This window comes from Zingiber officinale, chromosome 2A (genome assembly GCF_018446385.1).
Source record: "Zingiber officinale cultivar Zhangliang chromosome 2A, Zo_v1.1, whole genome shotgun sequence".
Classification (NCBI taxonomy): Eukaryota; Viridiplantae; Streptophyta; class Magnoliopsida; order Zingiberales; family Zingiberaceae; genus Zingiber; species Zingiber officinale.
Genome location: NC_055988.1, coordinates 83,174,231 through 83,200,054, shown reverse-complemented (window position 1 = coordinate 83,200,054; position 25,824 = coordinate 83,174,231). Strand labels below are relative to the sequence as shown.

Here is a 25,824-nt window from a genome sequence, read left to right as displayed (position 1 = left end):
TCGGCCGCTCCAGCCTCTCAACAGCAGGTGGCGCGGAGCTACCCTCCAGGGAACCAACGGCCCCGAGGAAGGGTCCGTTCGGGAGGAGTGGAGACTCCACTGCGCTCGGCTACCTCCGCGGTCCAACCCTCCGACCGGGCCGCCGTGACTGCTAAAGGCAAGGCGCCTGTGCCCGAGACCATTTCGTCCGACCGGACGCCTTCTGACTGGGACGAGCTGACTGCTCCGGTTGAGGCCACTCCGGTCGACACTCTCCCCCCTGCTCGCCGTTCAGTCCAACGCTCGACCATCCATTCGCGGTTTTCTGCGCCAGCTTCTGATCCCGGTCGGGCGATCCCTGGTCACGGCCGCACAATACGGGTTACTCTTCATCTTCCAACTGAAGAGTTGCTACCAGAAGCCGACCGGCCAACCGTGCCCGAGCACACCATTACTTTGAAAGGGCCCCTCGCCGAGATGTGGGCCGAGGAACTTAGCCAACAGCCACATGCAAGCGGCTACGGGGGTAAGTTTGTTGTTTTTTTTTTTTTTTTGAAGTTTTGCCTGAATATTTCCGCTCGGCTTTTAACAACTGCGCCTTCTTGCTTCAGAGATGGGTGGAAGAGATAGCAGTTTCCAGCCGCCTGGCTATGGCGGACGAGGAGATAAGGCAACTGCAGGCGGTCCGAGCGGCTCCCAAGGCCCTTCCTACTCCGAGCTGCAAAAAGAGCTGAAGAAAGCTCAAACTCTGCTGGCTGCTGAGCAGAAGAAAACAGCTGACCAGGTCCACGCCCTAGCCGAGTCTGAGCGACAAGTCAAGTCGCTTGACACAAGGATAACTCGGCCACTGGAGCTGACGGAGCAGCTCGACCGGGAGAAGGCAGGCCGCTCGGCCGATGCGGAGAAGATTGAACATCTGAATGAGGCCCTCACAAGCTCCCAGGCGACCTTCAAAGAATACCAGGATGCCGAGCCGAGCCGAGTTGCCGCTCTCCGACAAAGCCATATCCGATCGCCCGAGTTCTCGGAGAAAATTTGCGAGCGGATGTACTCAGCTTTCGACTTGGCCATTACGGCCACTATGACCTATCTGAAGTCGAAGGGCCTTCTTCCGGAGTCCACCAATATTCCAGCCGGCGATCAGGTGGAGCTCCTGAGCAACATTCCGAGGGACCTCTACGACTACATCGAGTAATTCTTGTAATTTCGCCGCTCGGCTAAACATGAATCTTTTTGTACTTAGGCCACTCGGCCTAAGGTTTTAATTTCAATGAAATGCTTTCCTTTCGTGTACTCTATCTTTTTGCACTGTCCCCTTGCTAATACTTGTGCTGCCCGCTCGTCTACTATCACACCTTTGGCATTCGAGGTGCATTCTTGTAAGTGTTTTCCCCAGCCCTTCCGTTCGGCCGAATATCATTCTGTGTTGCTAGCAAGAATCGCTCGTTATAAGCCGATCAGAACCTTTATACCTCGAGTCTGAGCGGAACTTAGCGTCGGTCTAACAATATCGGCGGAGAATACGGATAATTGCAGTGTCGACGATATTCCGCTCGGATTATTTATAGACGCTGACGCGTCTCTCGATGTTTAACGTCGGAGCTCGACGGCATGGATATTTATAGCCGGACGGCGCGGCTCTCGATCTTTAACGACGGAGCTTGTCGGCGCGGATATTTATAGCCGGACGGCGCGGCTCTACGGTTTAACGTCTGGGCTAGACGGTCTTCCGCTCGGAGGGTTTATAGACGCCGGCTCGTCTCTCGATCTTTAACGACGGAGCTCGTCGGCGCGGATATTTATAGCCGGTCGGCGCGGCTCTACGGTTTAACGTCTGGGCTAGACGGTCTTCCGCTCGGAGGGTTTATAGACGCCGGCTCGGCTCTCGATCTTTAACGACGGAGCTCGTCGGCGCGGATATTTATAGCCGGTCGGCGCGGCTCTACGGTTTAACGTCTGGGCTAGACGGTCTTCCGCTCGGAGGGTTTATAGACGCCGGCTCGTCTCTCGATCTTTAACGACGGAGCTCGTCGGCGCGGATATTTATAGCCGGTCGGCGCGGCTCTACGGTTTAACGTCTGGGCTAGACGGCCTTCCGCTCGGAGGGTTTATAGACGTCGGCTCGTCTCTCGATCTTTAACACGGGGCTCGTCGGTAGCGGATATTTATAGCCGGTCGGCGGGGCTGGTTTAACGCCTGGCTGGCGGCCTTCCGCTCGGAGGGTTTATAGCGGCCGCTCTCGATCTTTAACGATGGAGCTCGTCGGTAGCGGATATTTATAGCCGGTCGGCTCGTCTACGTTTTAACGTCTGGGCTGACGACCTTCCGCTCGGAGGGTTTATGAAGGCCGGCTCGTCTCGATCTTTAACGACGGAGCTCGTCGGTAGCGGATATTTATAGCGGTCGGCGGCTCTCGATTTTTAATCTGGGCTAGACGGTCTTCCGCTCGGAGGGTTTATAGACGCCGGCTCGTCTCTCGATCTTTAACGTCGGAGCTCGTCGGTGCGGATATTTATAGCCGGTCGGTAGCGGCTCTACGGTTTAACGTCTGGGCTAGACGGTCTCGCTCGGAGGGTTTATAGGCGACTCGTCTCTCGATCTTTAACCGGAGCTCGTCGGAGCGGATATTTATAGCCGGTCGGCTACGGTTTAACGTCTGGCTGGGCGGTCTTCCGCTCGGAGGGTTTATAGGCCGGCTCGTCTCTCGATCTTTAACGATGGAGCTCGTCGGAGCGGATATTTATAGCCGGTCGGCGCGGCTCTACGGTTTAACGTCTGGGCTAGACGGTCTTCCGCTCGGAGGGTTTATAGACGCCGGCTCGTCTCTCGATCTTTAACGACGGAGCTCGTCGGCGCGGATATTTATAGCCGGTCGGCGCGGCTCTACGGTTTAACGTCTGGGCTAGACGGTCTTCTGCTCGGAGGGTTTATAGACGCCGGCTCGTCTCTCGATCTTTAACGACGGAGCTCGTCGGCGCGGATATTTATAGCCGGTCGGCGCGGCTCTACGGTTTAACGTCTGGGCTAGACGGTCTTCAAGGCTAACTCCTTACCAGGTCGAGCGACCTTGGCCTTCATAACTTATCTCGCGCTTGAACAGTTTTTATGCCCGGCCGAACAGCACGGGTCATTTGCTTGCGAATCTAATCGGCTAGGAGGCCTTCGCTATTCGGGCGCTTGGCTCGGATAATCCATATGCCCCTGCCGAACGGTAAGCCGCTCAGCGGAGAATACTCAATGTGTTTTCATCCTTTTGCTTCCTGCATCGCAAGTACATAGGCGACCAAAAAGTATATAAATTTATATTTAGTGCACCTTTCACCTAGCTTGGAGAACGTACTCCTGGCCGAACGGCTCAGGGTCTGCTTCGTCGAGCATTTTGGCTCGGATAATTTACCTCTGGCCGAACGACGCGGGGCCTTCGTTTCTTGTTGACAATGCCTTATATTTGTTCTCTTGATTCTTCATTTCTGCATTTCCAGTGTTCAGTCGAAAAAAGTACACAGGATGATTCTGATGGTACACCTTCATCGTCACTTGAAGACCGGAGGTGGTTCGCTCACGGCCTATCTAGCGCCGACCGTCCTCGTCCTCGAATAATCGCACCGGCGGAGCTTTCGATGATTTTGAAGGGACACCTTGCCTTGAGCTTCGGCGTCGTGCCGGTTTGACTTTCTTACAAGTCGCCGGCACAGAATGATCGGGAAGAATGGCGGTTGTAGTTTTGCTTCATTCGTTGACGGTATGCCATCAGCCGAACGGATGCCTTGGCTCGCTCCTCGTCAATCAAATCCACTCCATGTTCCTCCGATCGGCGTTGCCTTCGTCTGATTGGGCAGACGGACTCGGCCGACAACCGGAATGACCGCCGCCATACACCGGATGAAAGGTGTGCGCCGTTGCTTCCTTAGAGTCGTCCGGATGGCCCATAAACGCCCGACACTTCATCCGCCAACTTCCTCCCACGTGGAGTGCGCAGAATACGGAGAATTTCCGGTTGGCTACTCTTGACCGTTGCTTTGGGGTAAGCCACGGACGTGAAGTGTTGCTCGATCCGTAGCTTGCACCAATCTTCTAGCACCTTCCCTGGAATTGCCGCCCGTTGGAAACGATCGGCGAGGGATCACCGAACCTACGGATGATGTGTTGCTAGATGAATTTTTGACCATCTGCTCGGTGATCTGGCTAGTGGCTCGGCCTCCACCCACTTGGAAAAATAATCGACCGCCACCAAAAATTTCCTCTGCCGGTCGCCGTGGAAATGGACCCAGATATCCATTCCCGTTGATCGACGGACGTAAACGGTGATGTCTTCATCTCCTCTGCCGGTCGGTGCGAGATGTTGTGATATTCGGCATGAAGGCACGTGAGATCTTGTCCGGCGTCCGTTTGTAAGGTCGGCGAAAGTATCCAGCAAGCAAAATCTTCTTGGCTAGTGATCGTCCGCCCGGATGTCCTCCGCACGATCCTTGATGTACCTCTTGGAGGATGTAAGCCGAGTCTTCCGAGCTCACACACTTCAACAGCGGGCGAGAGAAAGCCTTCTTGTAGAGCTGATCGCCGATGAGTGTGAACCGACTGGCCCTCCTCCTGAGCAGCTGGGCTTCATCCCGATCGGCAGGAGTGGTGCCCGAGCGCAAAAACTCCATGATGGGTGTCCTCCAGTCGTCCGGAAACATGAGGCCTTCCATCCGGTCAACATGTGCCACCAAAGATACTTGTTCAATTGGCTTCGGGATAATGATCCGGTAGTAAGAGCGGGCCCCCCCCCCCTGCAAAGTCAACGCCAAGTGGAAGTCACCGGAGCAGCCGCCCATCCGGGGAGAGTGTGGTCCGACCGGACGGACGGCCGTAGACGGCCGGTCCGACCGGACTGCCGGCCGGCCGATGGAATCGAATACCCGGATGGGTCCGGCCGGCTCGCACTTATGGTTGGAAGGCACCCTGTCAAATCGGGGTTCCGACGCTCAGTTGAAAAGGTCATGGACCGAGCTGACCTTTTGACCGACCAAAGTCATAAAGCACCCCTGTTTATTAGTCTCCACAAAGCACAAGTAAACCACTGCGGATGTCCGGCCGGATGTTGAGGGAGCTGTCCGCCCGGACGACAGGTTTGGAGCAAGGGAAAAGGACAGGGGACTTCTTTCTCTGACAACCGGTAGGTTTCACGTGTGTGCCATGCTCCAAATCTTGTGACAGGGGATTCTGCTGTCCCATCAAGGGCATGCTTTGACTGTAGCGATATGGGTCAGGTAAGCTTTCTGACAGCCGCATACCTAGGAAAGGACAGAGGACACGTATGCACCTCGGTACACGTGCCCAAACCCTTCACAGCTCTATATAAAGAGCCTCAGACTTCGCCGGCAGGGAGATTTTTGGGCGAGGTATTCTGAGACTTTGGGAGCCACCTTGTTCATCGTAATTTACCTGACTTGAGTGTCGGAGGGTCGCCGCCAGGAACCCCCTTCCCGGCCCGACTTTTGTGCAGGTTAGCCGGAGCATCGCGCCACCAGTTGGAGATCTACATCAGCGAGTCGGAGAGCGCCACGTGCCCAGCGTCTGTTGACTTCTGGTTCGGACAGGATCACGCGCGTTTTCTGAAAAATGGTGTTTGGTTTGCATTTTTCGTGTCTGTTTTCTAAAAAATAGAGTATTTTCTAGAAAAACAAAGAATGACAAAAAGTCATTTTCTGTTTTTTAGAAAACGCGCATTTTCCAGAAAATGAAAATGAAAAACGTGCAAACCAAACGCACCCTAAATATTTTTCAATGGACCTTCTGAGTGAAATTTTGTTAAATTGTTTTCATTCTTTACTATAAATTTAAAGCTTAGATGATTCTCCTCAAGAAGCAAAATAACATCAATATTACTAAAATATTGAATAAATATTCAAAGAATGTGATACAAAATAATACATATACTAAAATATTATCTTTATATTATGAAATTTAGATTTATGCAGCCAACATTAAATAGTTGGTATAAACACAACTTTATAATGATGATCATGAATATTATAATATTACATTATTTTTGCAATATAAATAACAAATATTTAGGATTAAAATATATTGCAGTAAATTATTTAATATATCAATGTTTTGTTAAATATAATACATTTCAGTGTTTCTCGCCCTTGGTGCACTTATATTCAACTATCTCTTTTATCAAATGCCTTGGCTGTAAAAATTATTTTTTATCATGAGTTTGGTAAAATCATTATAGATCTTATTGCACCATTTAGCTCAATGGAAGGCAATATCATTAGAAATACTAATATTTGCTCCATTAGCAATACTAATATCATTATAAAACTTAATATACAGAATTTTCTTTAGTCTTGCTTCACACCTAACATGATAACACCTTTCGCTGGGAGAAAAAAAGTTGAAAGCTTACACGACTTCAGGTGTTACTTTCAGATACCAGGTAGACTTCAATCGATGGCATGGTTATGCCAGAATGATTTAGAAGTTGATATATCTGTTCCCACTAATAATTTTTATTTCTATAACAATGGATTATAGATCTTTACACGGCTCAGAGTTCCAGGTAGACTTCAATCGATGGCATGGATATGCCAGAATGATTTAGAAGTTGATATATCTGTTCCCACTAATAATTTTTATTTCTATAACAATGGATTATAGATCTTTACAAAGCTCAGAGTTCACCTACATATAGGTCTCCTCTAACAAATTTTTTTTTTTTAATGTAGAGTATGATATAAGATTCTTACAAAGTGGGTCACGAAGGAGCTTCTCATTATTAGTTCCAACATCAATCATCACAGGAAGAACCTACAGTGAAAGAAAAACACTGAATGGAGAAAAGAGGCTGCTGCTGAAGATTTGTTGAAATCATATTTTAAATGAGGCAATTAGCAAAAGAAAGAAAACTATCATAAGGAACTATGCGAATATGTTGGAATAGGGAGTGAAATCATTCAAATAAGCAAATGTGAGAGATGCCACCCTCTGATCAAAGTTTTGACTAAAACATATCCCATATTTTCTGCCTATATTGCAGACAAGAAACCGATGCTAAGACTGACCATCTTAACCAAATGCTACATGTCAGATGCAAAAGCTTTAGAAATCAAACTATGCCAATAAGCACTTACAAACTGTACACCACAGTTCTTCCCACATAAGAATATTTGGGACTGAAGTATTACAGATAAAGAATGTAGCAACTTGACATGAAAGCACATTGCTGATATTTTGTCCAAAATAAGGCAGTTAGATCATACAAGGGCTTATGCTGTTAAAATTTGAACTACAGTGTTAAGTGCATAAGGTAATTTAGGTTGTATTGGCTACCATAGCACCCATATAATATGCTATGTGAGTTTGTAGTGTGCCTATATATGAATAAATGGTTTCATGTGAATTCAATATTTTCCATTTCTATGGATGCAAGGATGAAATTCTACCTTCATTAGATCAGATAAGACTAGGCTTCTACAAGAAAAGTTTTAGCTTTTAACCAGGCAACCTTACACCAATTACAATGATATGATTTTTCAACTTTACTGCTAAAGAAAACCTGATGAACAGAGACAATGGATCATCCTTCACATTCACCAAAATCTTACATAAAGCTTAGCATACTAGTGGTATCCAATGATTTTAATACTCAATTAAGTTTCCACATTAAATTCAGTGGGTATAGTTTTCCTCTTTGCATCGTCAAACTAGAATCTACCTCATACAAGCTAATATAGTTATGTGAGATAAGGTGAAAGAATTAGTGGTGTAATGATAAAGCAATCATTTAATCAGGGGTTTCTTTCTTATTTCTGAATCATAGTTTGTTCAAGGGATAATAGACTAGCAATTTTTCAACACTACTTGAGCCTGTTGATGAATAGACAATCTACCATTATCTTTATTATATCTTTCGTTATGAAAAATAAAACCCAGTTTTAAATTGTTAAGAAAATTATATAGAATTTAGCATGGGCACTATGCCTTATGCGGTAAAGAGTTAAATATATTAAAATATTTTAAGTTGTTAAGGAAACTATGTAGAAAATTTTCACGGGCACTATGCTTTATATGGTACATAATAGAATGTGAATTAGAATATTCAGAACCACCACCACCATTAATCCATATTAAAATATTTGGACCACCACCATCATTATCATCAAACTGCATTAGAATATCCACCACCATTAATCCATATTAAAATATTTGGACCACCACCATCATTATCATCAAACTGCATTAGAATATTTGGACCATTGTTGCACACTATATTCATGATCACCTTTTTGGAGCCCAAGCCATACTTAGGAATTAGCAAAATCAAAACTCATAAAGACATTTGTCACAGAATAAGTAGAAAGGGAAATGAAAGAATTGTGAAGTAAACTGAAGCAATGACAAATTTACCCGCTGAGGATTTATTCCAGCAGTCGCAACATACAAATCCAACTTCCCAATTGCGATGCCAATACCCTGAACTCCAAGATCACCAAGGCCCAAAAGTCTACTGCCATCAGTTACCACGATCATATCAACCTAGAATATACAAGTTAAAATATTAACAGAAATCCATTGGACATGCCACTGCATATTATTGGAACCAGAAACAAGCTCTCAACAATTAAGTGATGAGATAGAAATGTCACTGAGAAGTGAGCTCAGAAATATATGATTAGATAGCAAATAGATAATTAATTATGAATCAAGAATAAACTCCCTTTTCTATAGCAACCAGAAGCACCTTGGGTAACACTTCTATTGCAGAGATAATACAATCAACTTCTCCAGTCCACGTGTTTGAGAAAAAAAAGTCTAAAATAAGAAAATATGGATGATAATTACCTAATCCTGACACAAAATAAAGGTTGAATGTTTTCAAAACCTATAATAATGTACTAAAACACTGGTACAATATAAGAACAATTTATTTTTTGATAATTATTGTTTCCCTTTGATTTAAGCCTCTTTCATATGTATGCAGAGAGAAATTAATCATGGTAAAAAGAAATCAGCAACTAAAAGATAAGGGCAGATGCAAGAAACACCAATTGCGTCTAATCTTTTGCAGCAAAGCAGTGTTGTTACTGTTGGACCCCGTGGTTATTTTGATGTGATCAACCAAGTTAGGTTAGCTCCTGTTGTTATTTGATCCCTGTGTCTAAGTGCGCAGGAATTTAGGAGCTCAGGAAGTCGAGCGGAAGACGCAGCTAGCGAGAAGGACGACACGGGTGTTGGTTGCTACTCGGAAAACCTAGAGGTTCCACTGTACAAAAATTTTGTACAAAGGTCTGAACCTTTTCCTAGCTACCATGTGTTCTTTTAAATTAAATTTTGGATTGCCTGCGGAACTTAACACGTTTGATCCAAAACTTAATCTATTCGTTCTTTTAGGTTTTGACTTGGATCTCCTGCGGAACTTAACACGTTCGACCCAAGTCACCTTAAGTTATTAATTCCATTAAATATTAATTTCCATAATCGGTTCCCAGTACTGACGTGGCGAGGCACATGACCTTCTTGGATATGGGAGCAACCACCACCGACTAGACAAAACCTTTTATAGAAAGCTAATATTTAATTTCCTAAAATAACTTTAGGTTAACCAAAGAGAACAATCAAATCACAAGGAAAAGAAAAAATAAAAGAACACAGCATCGAAAAAACATATTTGAAATTCTAGAACGTAAGCCTCTTGTATTTGGTATTATTTCCATAAATAACTAGCATGATGCGGAAATAAAAATTACTAGTTATACCTTGTAGAAAAACCTCTTGATCTTCTACCGTATTCCTCTTCTAACATCGGACGTTGTGTGGGCAACGATCTACCGAGATGAGAAACCACCAACCACCTTCTTCTCCTCCAAGCAAGGTTCGGCCACAAAAGGAAAACTTCACCAAGGAGAAAAACCAAAATACTAACCAAGCTCCAAGAGATGCTAGCTTTCTCTCCTTCTTCTTCTTCTTCTTCTTCTCCAAGTAGTATCCGGCCACCACAAGAGCTCCAAGGAAGGGAGAGAGGTTCGGCCACCACAAGAGGAAGAGAGGGAGAAGATGGCCGGCCACACCAAGGAACAAAAGAGGGAGAGGAATAATAGATGTTGTGTCTCGTGAAGGCACCCTACCCTTCTTTTATATTCCTTGGCCTAAGCAAATTAGGAAATTTAATTACAATAAATTTCTTGATTTCCTTGACATGATTTAATTGAGAAAATAAAATAAAATTTCCCAAATTATAATCTCATGGCCGGCCACATCAAATTAGACAAGTTTTAATCAACAATTAAAACTTCCTAATTTGTTCCGGAAATTTTAAAAAAAAATTTCTCTTTAAAATCTCTTCATGGTTGATAAAGGAAATTTCTATAATTTTAATTTTATCAACATGTGAATAATTTTAAAGAGAAAATAAAACATCTCTCCATATGAATAAGGAAAGAGATCTAATCTCTTTCTTTAATCTTTGTAGATCTTTTACAGAGAGATATTTTAATTTTAATTCTCTTTAAATTATATCTTCCATAATAATAAAATTAAAATTAAATTTCTTTTTAATTTAATTTGGCCAGCCCCTAGCTTAAGCTAGGGTCGACCACCCAATTTTATACCTAGGCGGCCCTAGCTTGGTTCCCAAGCTAGCTTCCCTATTGGTGGGTATAGAAGGTGGATATAGGTGGGTATAGAACTCTATAAGTAAGGGCTACGTTAGGGACCGAGAGGAGGAATTGGTTTTGGTCTCCGATAAAATTAAGCATCCGTGTTCGCCTGAACACATGACTTAATTTTATCAATGATAATCATTCCAGAGAACTATCGTTGAACTACCGCACCAATCCCAATTACATTTTTGGGCTCCTTCTTATTATGAGTGTGTTAGTCTCACTGTGTTTAAGATATCGAATGTCCACTAATTAAGTGAGTTCTTGACTCATTTAATTAATATCTAAGTCGAGTAGTACCACTCAACCTTATCGTATCGGACTAAGTCCACCGTAGGGTTTAATGACAATCCTATGAGCTCTCTTGGGAACATTATCAACCTAGTATCTCTAGGACGCAGTTTCTATAATCAACAACACACACTATAAGTGATACCATTTCCCAACTTATCGGGCTTATTGATTCATCGAACTAAATCTCACCCATTGATAAATTAAAGAAATAAATATCAAATATATGTGCTTGTTATTATATTAGGATTAAGAGCACACACTTCCATAATAACCGAGGTCTTTGTTTCTTTATAAAATCAGTATAAAAGAAACGACCTCAAATGGTCCTACTCAATACACTCTAAGTGTACTAGTGTAATTATATAGTTAAGATAAACTAATACCTAATTACACTACGACCTTCCAATGGTTTGTTCCTTTCCATTATGGTCGTGAGTTACTGTTTATAATTTATAAGGTACTGATAACATGATCCTCTGTGTGTGACACCACACACCATGTTATCTACAATATAAATTAATTGAACAACTACATTTATCATAAATGTAGACATTTGATCAATGTGATTCTTATTTCTAGATAAATGTTTATACCAAAAGTTAGGCTTTTAGTATACACTCTAACAACGGGAAGGAAGCCGACGGGCTCGGTGCATCCGAAGGACGAGAGAGCTACGGAAGAGTACACCGGTGGACGAGAAGAACGTGCGCGACGTTCGAGGGACGTAAAGCCGGGACGGAAGTCTGCTCGAGGAAAAGCCGAGAATTGGGTTCAGTGAGCCCTATTTCGGTTGGCCGAAATCACCCAGAGCTGGGAGCTTGGAAGAAGAAAGAAGGCAAGGATCCCGTCCGAGAACACGAAAAAGGTTCAAAACAAGTCTTGTAGGTGCAAACAATTGAGGCACCATCCATGGTCGTGTAGAATATCTCCAATAAGTTGATACCTGTAATGGTGTTCTTTTGTGATAGTGCTAAACTTTTGTATATATATGGCCCACAAGCCTATCATTGTTATGATTGAACATATAAGTGTATTTTACTATATATTCAGATGTGTGTTTTGCTAAATATATTTAAATATCTCAATGTAATATTAACAATGTTATGTTTGTAACAAGTTAATTTCTAGTCTCCTTTTTATTTCTGCTTATTTTACTTTTTATTAGTGTTGCATTTTTGAGTTGAAAGCCTTGAGGAGGGTATAATCTTATTTTGCAGGCAATTCACCCCCCTCTTGTCAGCCCCACTGCACCAACAAGTGGTATCAGAGCCCAACAGCCTCAGAAGGACTAACCGCCGACTGAAGCACAAAGATCAAGACGATGGCCGGAGCGAACATTCATCCCCCAAAGTTCAACGGAGACTTCGCTACGTGGAAGCGCAAAATGGAGGTCTTCTTCAAGACGGACTTCGACATCATGTTGAGTATAAAGAGGGGTTTCAAAGTACCTAAAACAACAAACGGAAAAGTACTTGAGGAATACCGATGGAACGAACAACAAAGAATCGAATTCATGGCAAATGGTAAGGTTGAATTTCATTTACTTACTGTTCTACTTGTGCAGGAACTCAAAAAGATCGGTGACTATACATGTGTGAAAGAACTTTGGGAAAAGTTCTTAGAACATCACGAAACGTCAAGAAAAGAAGAATCTGACCCTTTGATGGACATCGCTTCGTCATCAGAGGAATCTGAGATCGAGGAGATCCACAACATAGCACTAATAGCCGAACACCGACCTAAGGATGACAATGAAAACTGCTCCGAGATGAGCATCGATAAAGGGGGAGGAACATTAGAAGAGGAAAGCTACGATGAAGGGGGAACATCACAAAGTAAGGTAAGTAAGGTACGTGCTTTGAACCCTAAACAATCGTTTCAATTTATTAAAGCTCTTTCTAAAGACTTAGCTGAATCAGAAAAAGAAATTGCCAACTTAAATAAAATGTTAGATAATGTGAAATCTGAAAATAATAAATTGAAACTCCAAATTGAAAAGTTAAAATCTCATGCATGCTTAAATAAATTTTCAAAATCGAAACTAAGGATTTATGGAAAATTAATTGGTACATTAGAAAACATCAGGGACAACTTAGGAAAGTTCCTAGAAACTATGTACCCCCTAAGTTTCTGATTAATCCAGTAGGAAGGAACCTTTACTGGTTCCAAAATCATTGCTAGATTAAATTAAAAAGGTTAAAGGCTTTCAGAAAAAAAATAAAAAATAAAAAATGCTTTGACTAGAAAGTAGTTGTTACTCCAATAACCAAGAAGACACTAGCCACTGCCTGGAAGCCAAATATAGAAATGAAGTGTTTAATTAACTTTCTGGTAAAAGCGTTAAAGTTAGAATTGAAAAATGTTTTAAAAAGTTTTTAAAACATTTTCTTGAAATTAAAAAGACTAAGTTTTTAAAGATATCTTCTTAAAAAAAAAAATTTGTCTTAAACTAAGTGTTTTAAATGATTTAAATATTAAACTTTGACTTAGAATTTTTCAAAAGACTTAGAAATTTTTCACATCTCTACTAAATAACTTAGAATTTATTTTGAAAATATTTTGTACCCCGATTTTTGCTGTGATCAAAGGGAAAGAGTTAGATACAAGTCTAGGAGGAGTTAAGAAAATTGAGAAATTTTAAGAATTTTAAAATTTCTTTTGTGTTGCAACTTAGGAAAGAGAATTTTTAAAAAAAATTTGTGTTACAAATTTTTATTGCAATTCTTATGCTTAAACTGTTAGTTAGTAATTTCCTTAAAATTACTATTTGTTTTTATACCCTAACTTGAACTTGGGTTGATGCACATCAAAAAGGGGAGATTGTTGGACCCCGTGGTTATTTTGATGTGATCAACCAAGTTAGGTTAGGTCCTGTTGTTATTTGATCCCTGTGTCTAAGTGTGCAAGAACTTAGGAGCGCAGGAAGTCGAGCGGAAGACGCAGCTAGCGAGAAGGACGACACGGGAAGGGAGCCGACGGGCTCGGTGCGCCCGAAGGACGAGAGAGCTGCGGAAGAGTACACCGGTGGGCGAGAAGAACGTGCGCGACGTTCGAAGGACGTAAAGCCGGGACGGAAGCCTGCTCAAGGAAAAAGCCGGGAATTGGGTTCGGGTGAGCCCCATTTCGGTTGGCCGAAATCACCCAAGCGATCGGAACTTCGGAAGAAGAAAAGAAGACGAAGTGAGCTGACCTCACTGCTCAAGGCGCCTCCAACAAGTGTTGAAGGTGCCTTCAACAATGGAGGCGCCTTCAACACTACTAGAGGCGCCTACAAGCTAGTCAACTCGACCGTTTGTGCGCGAATAGAGTTTTATCCGCTTGACTTGGTTGGAGGCGCCTTGAACCTTGTTGGAGGAGCCTTGGACCCTCGGGATAGACTTTCCAAGAGCTATATAAAGGCCCCTGGAGTTAGGAAATATTCATTGATTCAAACAATCAACTCTGTAATCATTCCTAGCAACCTCTGAGCGTTCTAAGTGTGTAAAAAGGCTTCTCCGCCTACAGTGAAGGAGATACTCTAGTAGAGCTGTTCAACCGCCTTAGATTAACAATCGTCTTAGTTGTAACTAAGTTAATTTCTGGTTTCCTTTTTATTTCTTCTCATTTTACTTTTTATTAGTGTTGCATTTTTGAGTTGAAAGCCTTGAGGAGGGTATAATCTTATTTTGCAGGCAATTCACTCTCCTCTTGTCGGCCCCGCTGCACCAACAGTTACAAGGTGCAACAACCACCAAATTGTGAAGTCCAACTACTGACCAAGATACCTAAGCACTTGTCCAACCACACAAGATGCTTAAAAAAGAGTAGCAGTGCATGAAACTCTCACCAATGTGAGGTCCTAGGTGAACGCAAGGTGCTTAAATCTTACAAAAATATTTAGAACAAATATAATCACTTAATTAGGGAAATTTCAACTGCATAAATAACTACAAATTCATGTGGGATTGTCTATTATTCAATTAAAATAAACATAAATGCAAACATGGGAACAGCTAAACAACCAAAACTTGAAGTAGCAAAACCTCATAGATAAGATGCTCTAATTGAGGGCATCCAAATACTTGTTCAGAAAGTTAATAGACCAAGAATCAAGTTGCAATTGAAAGTGGATTCATGCATTTTTCCTATGCATGTTTGTATATTGGTCACTCCACTGTAATAGCCAATATCAGGATTTTCATAAAATTGGAGTTTATAGCCAAAGATTAGGGACCTGCGGGCTAGGAGCTGAAATGTAGAGTTCAAACATTGTGGCTAAGAGTGTAACTCCTGTTCTCCCATACCCTGCCTGCACTTGTACAAGCAGATGTGTTTCTAGGGAACTCAAACTGTGATCCTTACCACCACAACAACAACAACCAAGTCTTATTTAACTAGGTGGGTTAGGCTATATGAATCCTTTTATGTCATTGAGCTCAATCTCATAATATATCATCATCTATACTTAAATCAATTTTATCTTGTTTTATTGTTGTTAACCAAGTCTTTTTTGGTCTTCCTCTTCCTCGTTTGATATGCATGTTTGTCATAGTTGCACATCGCCTAACTGGAGCATTTATTGGTCGTTTAAGTATATGTCCGTATCATCTTAAACGTGTCTCTCAGAGTTTTCTCTCCCTCAATAGATGCAATTCCGACTTTCTCTCTAATGGTCTCATTTCTTATTTTGTTCATCCTCATACATTCACCTTAATATCCTCATCTCTGCAACTGTCATCTTCTGCTCATGTGCTCGAGTCATAGCCCAATATTTAACTTCATATAACATAGCAGGTCTAACTGCAATTTTGTAGAACTTTTCATTAAGTTTTAGAAGTACTTTACGGTCACATAAAATACCCGACGCTCTCCTCCATTTCAATTATTCTGTTTGTATTATATGTAAAACATCTCTCTCAATCCCTCCATCGTTTTACAAAAATAATCCTAAATATTTAAACCTCTTGGTTCTCGACAACTCGTCATCTTCTATCTTAACAATTGTCTCATTACGTCTAATATTACTAAACTTAAATTTCATATATTCTGTCTTTATTCTACTAAATCTAAAATCTTTCCTGTCAAGATTATAGTTTAGCATTTACTTCTTCACGTGTTTCATCTACCAAAACAATATCATCTGCAAACAACATACACCACAGTATGTACAGTGAGTTCGTCCATAATTAGTGTAAAAATATAGGGACTTAGAGCTGATCCTTGATGCAACCCTATCTTTATTAAAAATGTTTAAGTTACTCCACTGAAGTCTTTACTCTGGTTGTTATATTCTCGTGCATATCCTTAATTAGTTCAATATATATTATGTAAACACCTCTCTTTTCTAGAATTTTCCATATAATTTCTCGTGTGACTCTATCATAAGCTTTTTCTAAGTCAATGAATACCATATGTAGATCTTATTTTTGCTCCCGATATTTTTTAAATTAATTGTCGAAGATGTCTAGCTTCTATTGTTGCCCTTCCAGGCATAAACCCAAATTGATTTCTAGTCATTATGGTCTCTGATCCGGCGGTAAGAACAGGGACCCCCCTCTGAGGGAAGTCAACGCCACGTGGAAGTCAAAGGGCCGAACGGCCGACTGGAGAAGAGGAGACCGGTCGTCCGGGGTCTCATCGGAGTCAAAGGCACCCGGCGAGGAGTCAGGGTTCCGACACTCCTGTTGAACAGGATTGTACGACCGAGCGGGTAACCCACTCGGCCGAAGGCATGAGGTAGCAATACTGCGAACAGTCTCCACAGAGCACACTACCGGGAATCTCCTAAGTGGACCAGCATATATGACCGGCCGGACGATGCCATGACTGCCGACCGGTAGGACACTCGGCGTAGGAACAGAAGAGACAAAAGGATCTTATGACAGAGGGTTCCGCTGTCCCATCAGAGACGTGCTCGGACTGTAGCAGTATGGTGTCAGGCAAGCTTTTCTGACAAGTCCATATTGAGGTATGGGCTGAGGACACGTATTCGCCTCGGTGTGCGTGCGTAAGCCCCTTCCTAGATCTATATAAAGGGCCTCACACTTCATCGGAGGTACGCATTCTACGATATTCGAAGCCACTTCTTTGTTGCCCACTTGCGACTTGGCGTGGAGGGTCGTCGGGAACCCCTTCGGCCCGACTTCTTTGCGGGTTGTCGGAGCTCCACACGGCCGGTCGGAGATCTGCGTCGTGCCAGGAGCGCCAGCGTGCCCGCCCGATTGATTCGGTCGGACGGGATCGATTTGGCGCCGTCGTGGGAACGCTCTGCATCCGATCGGAGGCGATGGGCCGGGCGACGACCGCGTCTGATAGCGCTCTCGGGAGGAGCTCGGCGCTTTGATCGGTCGAGGCGGTAAGCTTGTGGAACAACGAAGCACAATGGCGGATTGAGCGGAAGCGGCATCGGCGGGTCGAGAGCGCCTCGAGCCACGGTTCCATTTCCTCGGGCCTATTCCGCGCCTCCTGGGCTGCAGCGGTTAATCGGGGCGAGGATCTTCGTCGACGGCAACCGATCGAGACAAGAGAAAAGGCAAGGCCCCGGCGGGCCTGCAAGCGGATCAACCCAATTCTCGGAGGTCATTCTGCGAGACCCTGCAGCACTTATGTGCCGCGGTCGGTGAATCTGGCGGAACCACCGAGACGATCATTTGGTAAGTTCGATAACACCGCTACCCTTCATCATGGAGTGAAGTGTCGGGTTTTCCTTACCACCCTCTCGGGATCGGCTCAGCGGTGGTTTCGGAGGTGCCGGACCATCACAAGTTTCAAAGACTTCCGAGCGACCTTCCTCCACCACTTTGCAACCGGTCGGCGTTATCGGAAGACAAGTGTCGGCTGTCGCCCGTGAGCAACGAAGCCGCTCGAGCTTATATCGGCGATTGACGGTGGCCGTGGACGTCAACGACCACCTCGAAGCGATGATGAATGCTTTCACGCAGGCCTCGTGGGCGGGGACTTCTTCCGCTCGCTCGTTCGGAAGCCGCCCAGACTACGATCATACGCTACACCGGCCAATGAATACATCAATGTGGAGGAAGCTCAGCGGCGAAGAAATCTGGCCGGCCGGCCTGCCGGCGGAGCTGTCAATCGCCGGAGCCGCCCGGAGGACCATGGTGAAGCAATCCGCTCTCACCGTGGGAGGTCCGTATCCAGTAGGCTGAGAGGCCCAAACGAAGGTATGGACCCTAATGTTCTGCTCGTTCCACCGGACGGACACGTAACATCGAGATTGCGGAGTCTTCCTCGATCGCCCACCCGTTCCGGAGTGGCGGTGTCGATCGCCATCATCAGCGGACGAGACCTCGTGAAGCCGGCGGGCGATACCCGGCGGCGAGCAGACTCTGGCGGCGTCATACTCCGGCGTGAAGATCCGGATGTCAGGGGCGGCCTAGATCGTCCGCTCGGAAGAAGAAAATAAACAACACTTCCTTGGCGAAATCAATATTATATGGTGGGCGGCCGGAGGAGACTCTAGCAAGCGAGGAAAGCGTCGAGCGACTCGGATCCATGCGGTCAGTGCGGCCGAAAGGCGGCGGACCAAATCGGTTCGGGCCCAAGGACTTGGAGAGTCGAGTGCCGCATGGCGACACTCTCCTCATCAAAGCGGTAATAGCTAACTACACTATTCACCGCGTTTATTGACACAGGAAGCTCGGTCAATATTATATTCAAAGGCCTTGACCAATTGCAAATTGATCGAGCCGAGTATTCTTGCCATGACCCCTTACATGGGTTTCACGCGAATTCCGGTCGGACGGATCCGGTGGCCATTTCATTGGGAGAGGAGCCGCTCGGAAGGGCGGCTATGAAACTTCGTCGTGGTGGATTCTCGTCGGCGTCTAGCGTAATATTGGGACGACCGGCTCTCGGTGGTCAGGCGGCGTCTCCACTTTCCACCGAAGATCAAGTTCGGTCGAAGACAAAGTGGGAGAAGTACGAGGAGATCAATGGCGGCTCGGCGATGCTACGTCGAGATGGTGCAAGCAGAAGCCAATTCCGCTCGTAAGGCGCCCGGATTGAGGTAAACGCCATAACCGAAAAACCTCCCTCTTTGGTGTATGAAGAAAAGAGGAAGTGCAGATCCACTCGACCCGATCGAAGGCCACCACATTCTTCGGCCGATATGGAGGCAAGGAAGAGGAAGTAGTCGAATGCCTCCGAGCGCATGATGTCTTCGTCAGGTGTGCCGAATTTCGCCGAGTATAAGCAGGACGAGCTCCACGTCCGACCGGACGCTCGGCCCGTGAAAGCGGAGAAAGAGGACTTGGTAGAACAAATGCAATCATCCGGCGGAGGTCGAAAACTCCGAGGCCGCCCACATCGCGAGGTCCAGTTCCGGTGGTTGGCGAACGTGGTACTAGTCTCAATGGGGCAAGTGGAGAGTGTCGTCGATTCACGGGATCTCAACAAGGCGTGCCCAGTTTTATCCCTGCCGGATCGATCAATGGTGGACTCCAGCAGTGCGAGTTGATATCGTGCTCGGCGCTTATCGGGGCTACCGTAGTCTGCTCGAGAAGATCAAGAGAAGGTTAGCCGTTACGGTGGCGCACTGCGCTTTCTGATATGATGCCGTTCGGATCGAAGAACGCGGGAGCAACTTACGACTTGATGAACAAAGTGTTCGAGGCGGATCGGCGAAATCACGGAAGTATATGTGGATGACATTCTCATCAAGTCGGTCCGGCGGCCGATCTCTTGGAAGACAGGAGACTTTCCGAACGCTACGGGAATATGGAGTTAAGCTAAACCCTCGGAAGTGCTGTTCGGACAAAAGGCGTTCTTGGGATCATGGTGGCGGGGTATCGAGGCAAATCAGCAAAGTGAAAGCACTACAAGATATGAGAAATCGAGGGAAGTGCGGCTTGACCGGTCGGATAAGCTGCTTTGTCGATTCATCTCGACCGGAACCTACCTTTTTCAAAATCTTCCAAGACTACTAAGTTTCACTGGACGAAGAATGCGATCGGGCGTTCAAGATCTGAAACATATCACCTGTGCTAGCCAAGCCGACTATGGGTGAGCCACTTTGTATCTATTTATCTTGTTGAAGCGATCGGCACTAGTAAGGACGGCGGAGAAGAACTGTATATTTTCTAAGCCGTATTTTAAAGATCTTGAATCTCGCTACTTTGGGCTCGAAGGCGGCTTTCGCTTTGGTCCTCGCCGCTCGGCGCCCGTCCCTATTTCTTGGCTCATACTATCATCGTCAGGACGAATAGCCCATTGGGAAGAGTCTTTATTGAATCCGAGCGTCAGGCGGCTCATCAATGGACAACGGAGTTGGCGAATTTGACATTCATACCAGCCCGTTCGATAAAGGCGCGATCCTTGGCGATTTTATCACCTAAGTGCAAAGGCCAGAGCTATGTGGAAAGTATTTGTGGACGGATCGTCCACCCGGCCGAGAGCGGGATTGGCGTCTTATCGCTCTCTCCCCAAGAAGAAAAGATGCACTTATCCGTCCTATTGGATTATAGAGCTCGAATATGAGGCAGTATGAAGCCCTTATAGTAAACTACAGGCCGCCGGCGTGTGGGGTCGGACGGGTGTGCGTTGATTCTCGGTTGGCGCTCAGCGGCTCTGCGGTACTTTTGAGATTAACAACACTCGGCTCAAACTCTACTGAAGCCTTTGAAAAGCTCAAGGTCGATTTCGGAGAAGTCATTATCCGAGAAGATACCGAAGCGGAAAACCGGTGGTAGATAGTTAGCGAACTCATGAGTTCAATAACGTCGGTCGTCATCCAGCAGCCAATTGAACAAGTATCTTTGGTGGCGCACGTCGACCGGATGGAGGGCCTCTCGTTTCCGAACGATTGGCGGACATCCATCATGGAGTTTCTCCACTCGGGTGCTACACCGTCCGATTGGGATGAAGCCCAGCTTCTGAGGAGGAGAGCCGGTCGGTTCACACTTATTAGAGATCAACTCTACAAGAAGACTTTCTCCCGCCCGCTGTTGAAATGTGTGAGGGAAGACACCAGGATGCATCGAGGGAAGGATCGTCGGCATCCCGAGGACGATCGGCTAAGAAGATCCGTGGAGAAGTAGGCCACGGCGTCGGGACCGTTGCGACGTGCCTTTCTTGCCAAAAGTACCATAACTTCCCCACCGACCGGCGGAGGAAATGAAAGCAGCTACCGTGTCCTGTCCGTTCGACCAATGGGGAATGGATATTGTGGGTCCGTTTCATATGGCGACCGGGTAGCGGAAATTTCTACTAGTGGCGGTCGATTATTTTTCCAAATGGGTGGAGGCCGAGCCGCTAGCCAAGATCACCGAGCAGATGGTCAAGAAGTTTATCTGGCAACATATCATCTGCCGGTTCGGCATCCCCCGTCGACTTGTTTCTGACAACGGGCGCCAATTCGCGGGAAAGTTGCTCGAAGATTGGTGCAAAAGCAATGGCATCGAGCAACACTTCACGTCCATGGCGTATCCCCAAAGCAATAGTCAAGTCGAAGTAGCCAACCGGGAAATTCTTCGCATTTTGCGTGCTCGGCTCGACCATTTGGGAGGAAGCTGGGTGGATGAAATGCCGGGCGTCCTATGGGCCATCCGAACGACCCCGAAGGAGGGAACGGGCGTGACGCCATTCCACTTAGTGTATGGGGGGGAAGCAGTGATTCCAGTTGAAGTGGGCGTCGAGCCCGTCCGGATCCAGAACTATGATGATGACAACGCCGAGCGGAGGAACATGGAGCTAGATTTGGTCGACGAGGAGCGAGCCAAGGCGTCCGTCCGGCTGATGGCGTACAGGCAAAGAATGAAGCAGAACTACAACCGGCGCGTGATCCCTAGAGCATTCCAAGTTGGCGACCTTGTCTGGAAAAAAGTAAAGCCGGTCGGCGACGTCGGCAAGTTGGAGGCTCCTTGGGCGGGCCCTTTCAAAGTCATCGAAAAGCTTCGCTCGGGTGCTTATTACTTGGAGGATGAAGACGGACGGCGGTTGGATCGACCATGGAGCGCGAATCATCTCGGTAGTGGGTGAGAGGTCTTGTTGATGTAATTTATATATGTTTTGGTCGCTATGTCCTTGTAATGCGAAGCAAAATGATTAAAGGATGGCGAATAAGCTTCGCGAGCAGCGGTGTCAAAGTTAGCCTTAAAGTGTCGAGCTCCGACGTTAAAATCGAGGCGAGCCGGCGTCATAAACCCTCAGCGGAAGACCGTCGAGCTCGAGCGTTAAAAATCGAGAGGCAGATCGGTGTCATAAACCCTCCGTCGGAAGACCATCGAGCTCAGGCGTTAAAATCGAGGGCAGGCGCGTCATAAACCCTCCGTGGGAAGGCCGTCGACTCCGACATTAAAAATCGAGAGACGAGCCGGCGCCTATAAACCCTCCGAGAAGTAAAGGACGGTAAAAATCGACGAACGGCTGTGTCAAACCTCCGAGGCCGTCGAGCTCCGACGTTAAAAATCGAGACGAGGCGTCATAAACCCTCCGGCGGAAGACCGCCGAGCTCAGGCGTTAAAAATCAAGAGACGACCGGCGTCTATAAACCCTCCTGGGAAGGTCGCCGAGCTCAGACGTTAAAAATCGAGAGGCAGGCGTCGATAAACCCTCAGCGGAAGACCGTCGAGCTCAACGTTAAAAATCGAGGCAGATCGGGTCGAGCTCCGACGTTAAAATCGAGGCAGGCGTCATAAACCCTCGGCGGAATACCGTCGAGCACCGGCGTTAAAAATCGAGACGAACCGGTGTCTATAAACCCTCCAGTAGGAATCTGGTCGAGCTCAGGCGTCAAAAATCGAGTTCGTTGGCTAAGACAATAAAGTCGCCGATCGGCCGGTAACAGGTACTTGGCGAGCAGCTAGCGTAAATTTCGATTGCGAAAAAGTATACATTCATCCGAGCGGACTATCCACACGAAATATAAAAACCCCTTTCGAACCAGAAAGGTGGGATGAAGGAGAATTACGAGGAGGCGGCGAATATAAGCGGTTAGCGGTAGGCGGACAACAGCGTATGGATTAGCGAAGGAAAGAAGTGCAAAGAAAATGCTAGAACCAAAGAGAGAAGAACCGTTATGCTGAAGAAGAAGATCGGGGAAGAGATCGAAGATATGTCGTCGGAAGAGCGATCGCGAGTGAACGGGGAAGCAGTGAACTCGCGCAGACGCAAATGTGGTGAAGGGGAGAAAGCGAAGATTTTATAGGGCGGAGCCCGAGCGGCCTCCACCGTTGGATCCAGGTCGCGAGAATCGAAGCACGAATCGCGTCGTTCATTTCGAACCGCCTCGATCCCGTCAGAACACCACGCCGCCGCCGTACGATGACGGCAGCACCGCCACGTGGCATTCAACCACTGGAGCGCATTTAATGAGCGCGTGCTAGACCTTAATGATGGAGATTGGCGGAAAATTCGAAGAGATGCTGAGTAATATTGGCGTTGACTGGCGTTTTGGCTGCCCCTTGTTTCCGCGTGGCCCAACTGATGGTCCGGTCGGGTAATCGCCTCCCGACTAGACTTGAAGGGAGGCAAGTGATCCGGTAAGAAGAGGGACCCCTCCGAGGGAAGTCAACGCCACGTGGAAGTCGAAGGTCGAGCAGTAGGCCGGAGAAGAGGCCGGTCGTCCGACGGGTCTCATCGGTCAAAGGCACCGGCGGTCGAGGTTCGGCGCTCTGCTGAACAGTTATGCGGTAGGCGGGTAGCCGGTCGGTAGAAGGCATGAGTGCTATCTGCGAGCAGTCTCCGGAGCACCTCCAGGAATCTCTAAGTGGACCGGCCACGTATATGGGGACCTTGAGGGCTAGGCCGTAGGACACTCGGCGTGGAGTAAGGAGAGCAAAGGACAAGGAAACATCCTCGGCAGTGGGTATGGCGGCGAGCAAGCCATACGCAGGATCTTATGACAGAGGGTTCCGCTGTCCCATCAGAGATGTGCTCGGACTGTAGCAGTATGGTGTCAGGCAAGCTTTTCTGACAAGCCCATATTGAGGTATGGGCTGAGGACACGTATTCGCCTGAGTGTGCGTGCGTGAGCCCCTTCCTAGCTCTATATAAAGGGCCTCACACTTCATCGGAGGTACGCATTCTACGATATTCGAAGCCACTTCATTGTTGTCCACTTGCCTGATTTAAGCATCGGAGGGTCGTCGCCGGGAACCCCTTCCCGGCCCGACTTCTTTGCAGGTTCGCCGGAGCTCCGCACGACCGGTCGGAGATCTGCGTCAGCAACTGGGAGAGCGGCACGTGCCCAGCGTCCGTTGATTCAGCGATTCGGACAGGATCAGTCTCCTTTCTTAATCTTTTTTCTATTAACTTTTTCCAAAGTTTCATGGTATGACTCATTAGTTTAATACCCCAACAGTTTGCACAATTTTGTATGTCTCCCCTGTTCTTATATAAGGGAAGTAAAGTACTTATTCTTCATTGATCATACATTTTTTTCATTTTCAATGTCATGTTAAATAATTTTATAAGTCATTCAATACATTGTTTCCCTAGGCACTTCCATACCTCTATCAGAATGTCATCTAGTCCAACGACTTTTCCATTGTGCATCTCATTTAAAGTTTGTTCTACTTCTGAAATTTGAATTCTACGAAATTTAAATTTCTATGCTCATATGACCTACTAAAATTACCTAAGTTAAGTTAGTCACTTAAACCTTCATTAAAAAATTTATGAAAATATCTCTTTCACCGCTCTTTTATCTCTCCATTGTTTACTAGTACCATGTTACATTTATCTTTAATACATTTTATTTGGATAAGATCTCTTGTCTTCCTTTTCCTCACTTTAGCTGTTATATAAATGTCTCTTTCACCTTCTTTGTATCCAATTTTTTATATAATCATTCAAAATTTTCATTTTTTGCTTCATTCACTACTTTTTTAGCTTTTTCTTGGCTATTATATATTTTTTTAAGTTTTCCTCATTCTTACAAATATATAATTCTTTATAAGCTATTCGTTTTTCCTTCACTTTCTCTTGTACTTTCTCATTCCACCACCAAGATTCCTTACTTAGTGTGCATGTCCTTTGACTCACGAAGTACACTTTTAGCTACTATTTTCAACTTTGATACCATCTTATCCCTTGTCGTATTAGAGTCACCGTATATTTCACCTAATGTTTGTACTCCTATCTTCTCCTTAAATATATTTTGCTTTCCATCCTTTAACTTCCACCACTTAATTCTAGGAGTCGTATATATTTTTTTTCTATTGATACTATGTTTGAGACATATATCCAACACTACTAATCTATGTTGGGTAGTTAAGCTTTCTCCATGGATGATTTTGCAATCTTTACAAATCTTTCTATCCTTCTTCCTAATTATAAGAAAGTCAATTTGCGATTTATTATTTCCATTTTTGAATGTGACTAAGTGTTCTTCTATTTTCTTAAAAAACATATTAGCTAACATAAAGTCATATGCTATCACAAAATCTAATATAGTTTTCCCTTCCTCATTTCTCGTTCCAAACCCATAGCTCTCATGTACCCTCTCATATTCCTCATTTCATTTGGCGGAATGTTTTATAATATTTCATCTAAGTCGTCCCAAAACCTTGATTTGGTAACTTCATCTAATCCTACTTGCGGTGTATATACGCTAATTATGTTTATAGTTTCTTTCGCCACTATTCTCTTAAGGGCTATAATTCTATCCCCTTTTCTAACTACTTCTGCAACTTTATCCTTTAACGAACTATCTACAACAATACCCACTCTATTTCTTACTTTATTCTTTCCAGTGTACCATAACTTAAAACCCGAGTTCTCTATCATCTTTGCCTTTTCGCCTACCCATTTTATCTTTTGTACACAAAATACTAATTCTTCTCCTAATCATCGTATTTACTACCTCCATTGATTTACCAATAAGGGTTTCTATGTTAATGCTCCAAATCATAGATTATTAGTTTTTCTATCATATTTGTTTTTATCCAACCTATAGTGTGAGAAC

The 25,824-nt window shown here is 45.3% G+C and overlaps 1 protein-coding gene across 1 annotated transcript in view; it reads right to left on the bottom strand.

Moving 5' to 3' along the window:
- The window catches only part of LOC122041366 (NAD-dependent malic enzyme 62 kDa isoform, mitochondrial-like), a 36,212-nt gene that overhangs the window by 7,732 nt on the left and 2,656 nt on the right, over window positions 1-25,824 (bottom strand). Inside the window, exons 5-6 of the mRNA XM_042601010.1 lie at window positions 8,380-8,508; window positions 6,720-6,780 (exon numbers count right to left, since the gene is read on the bottom strand). Coding sequence (XP_042456944.1) covers window positions 6,720-6,780; window positions 8,380-8,508 — 190 coding nt within the window. The remainder of the gene's footprint in view (window positions 1-6,719; window positions 6,781-8,379; window positions 8,509-25,824) is intronic.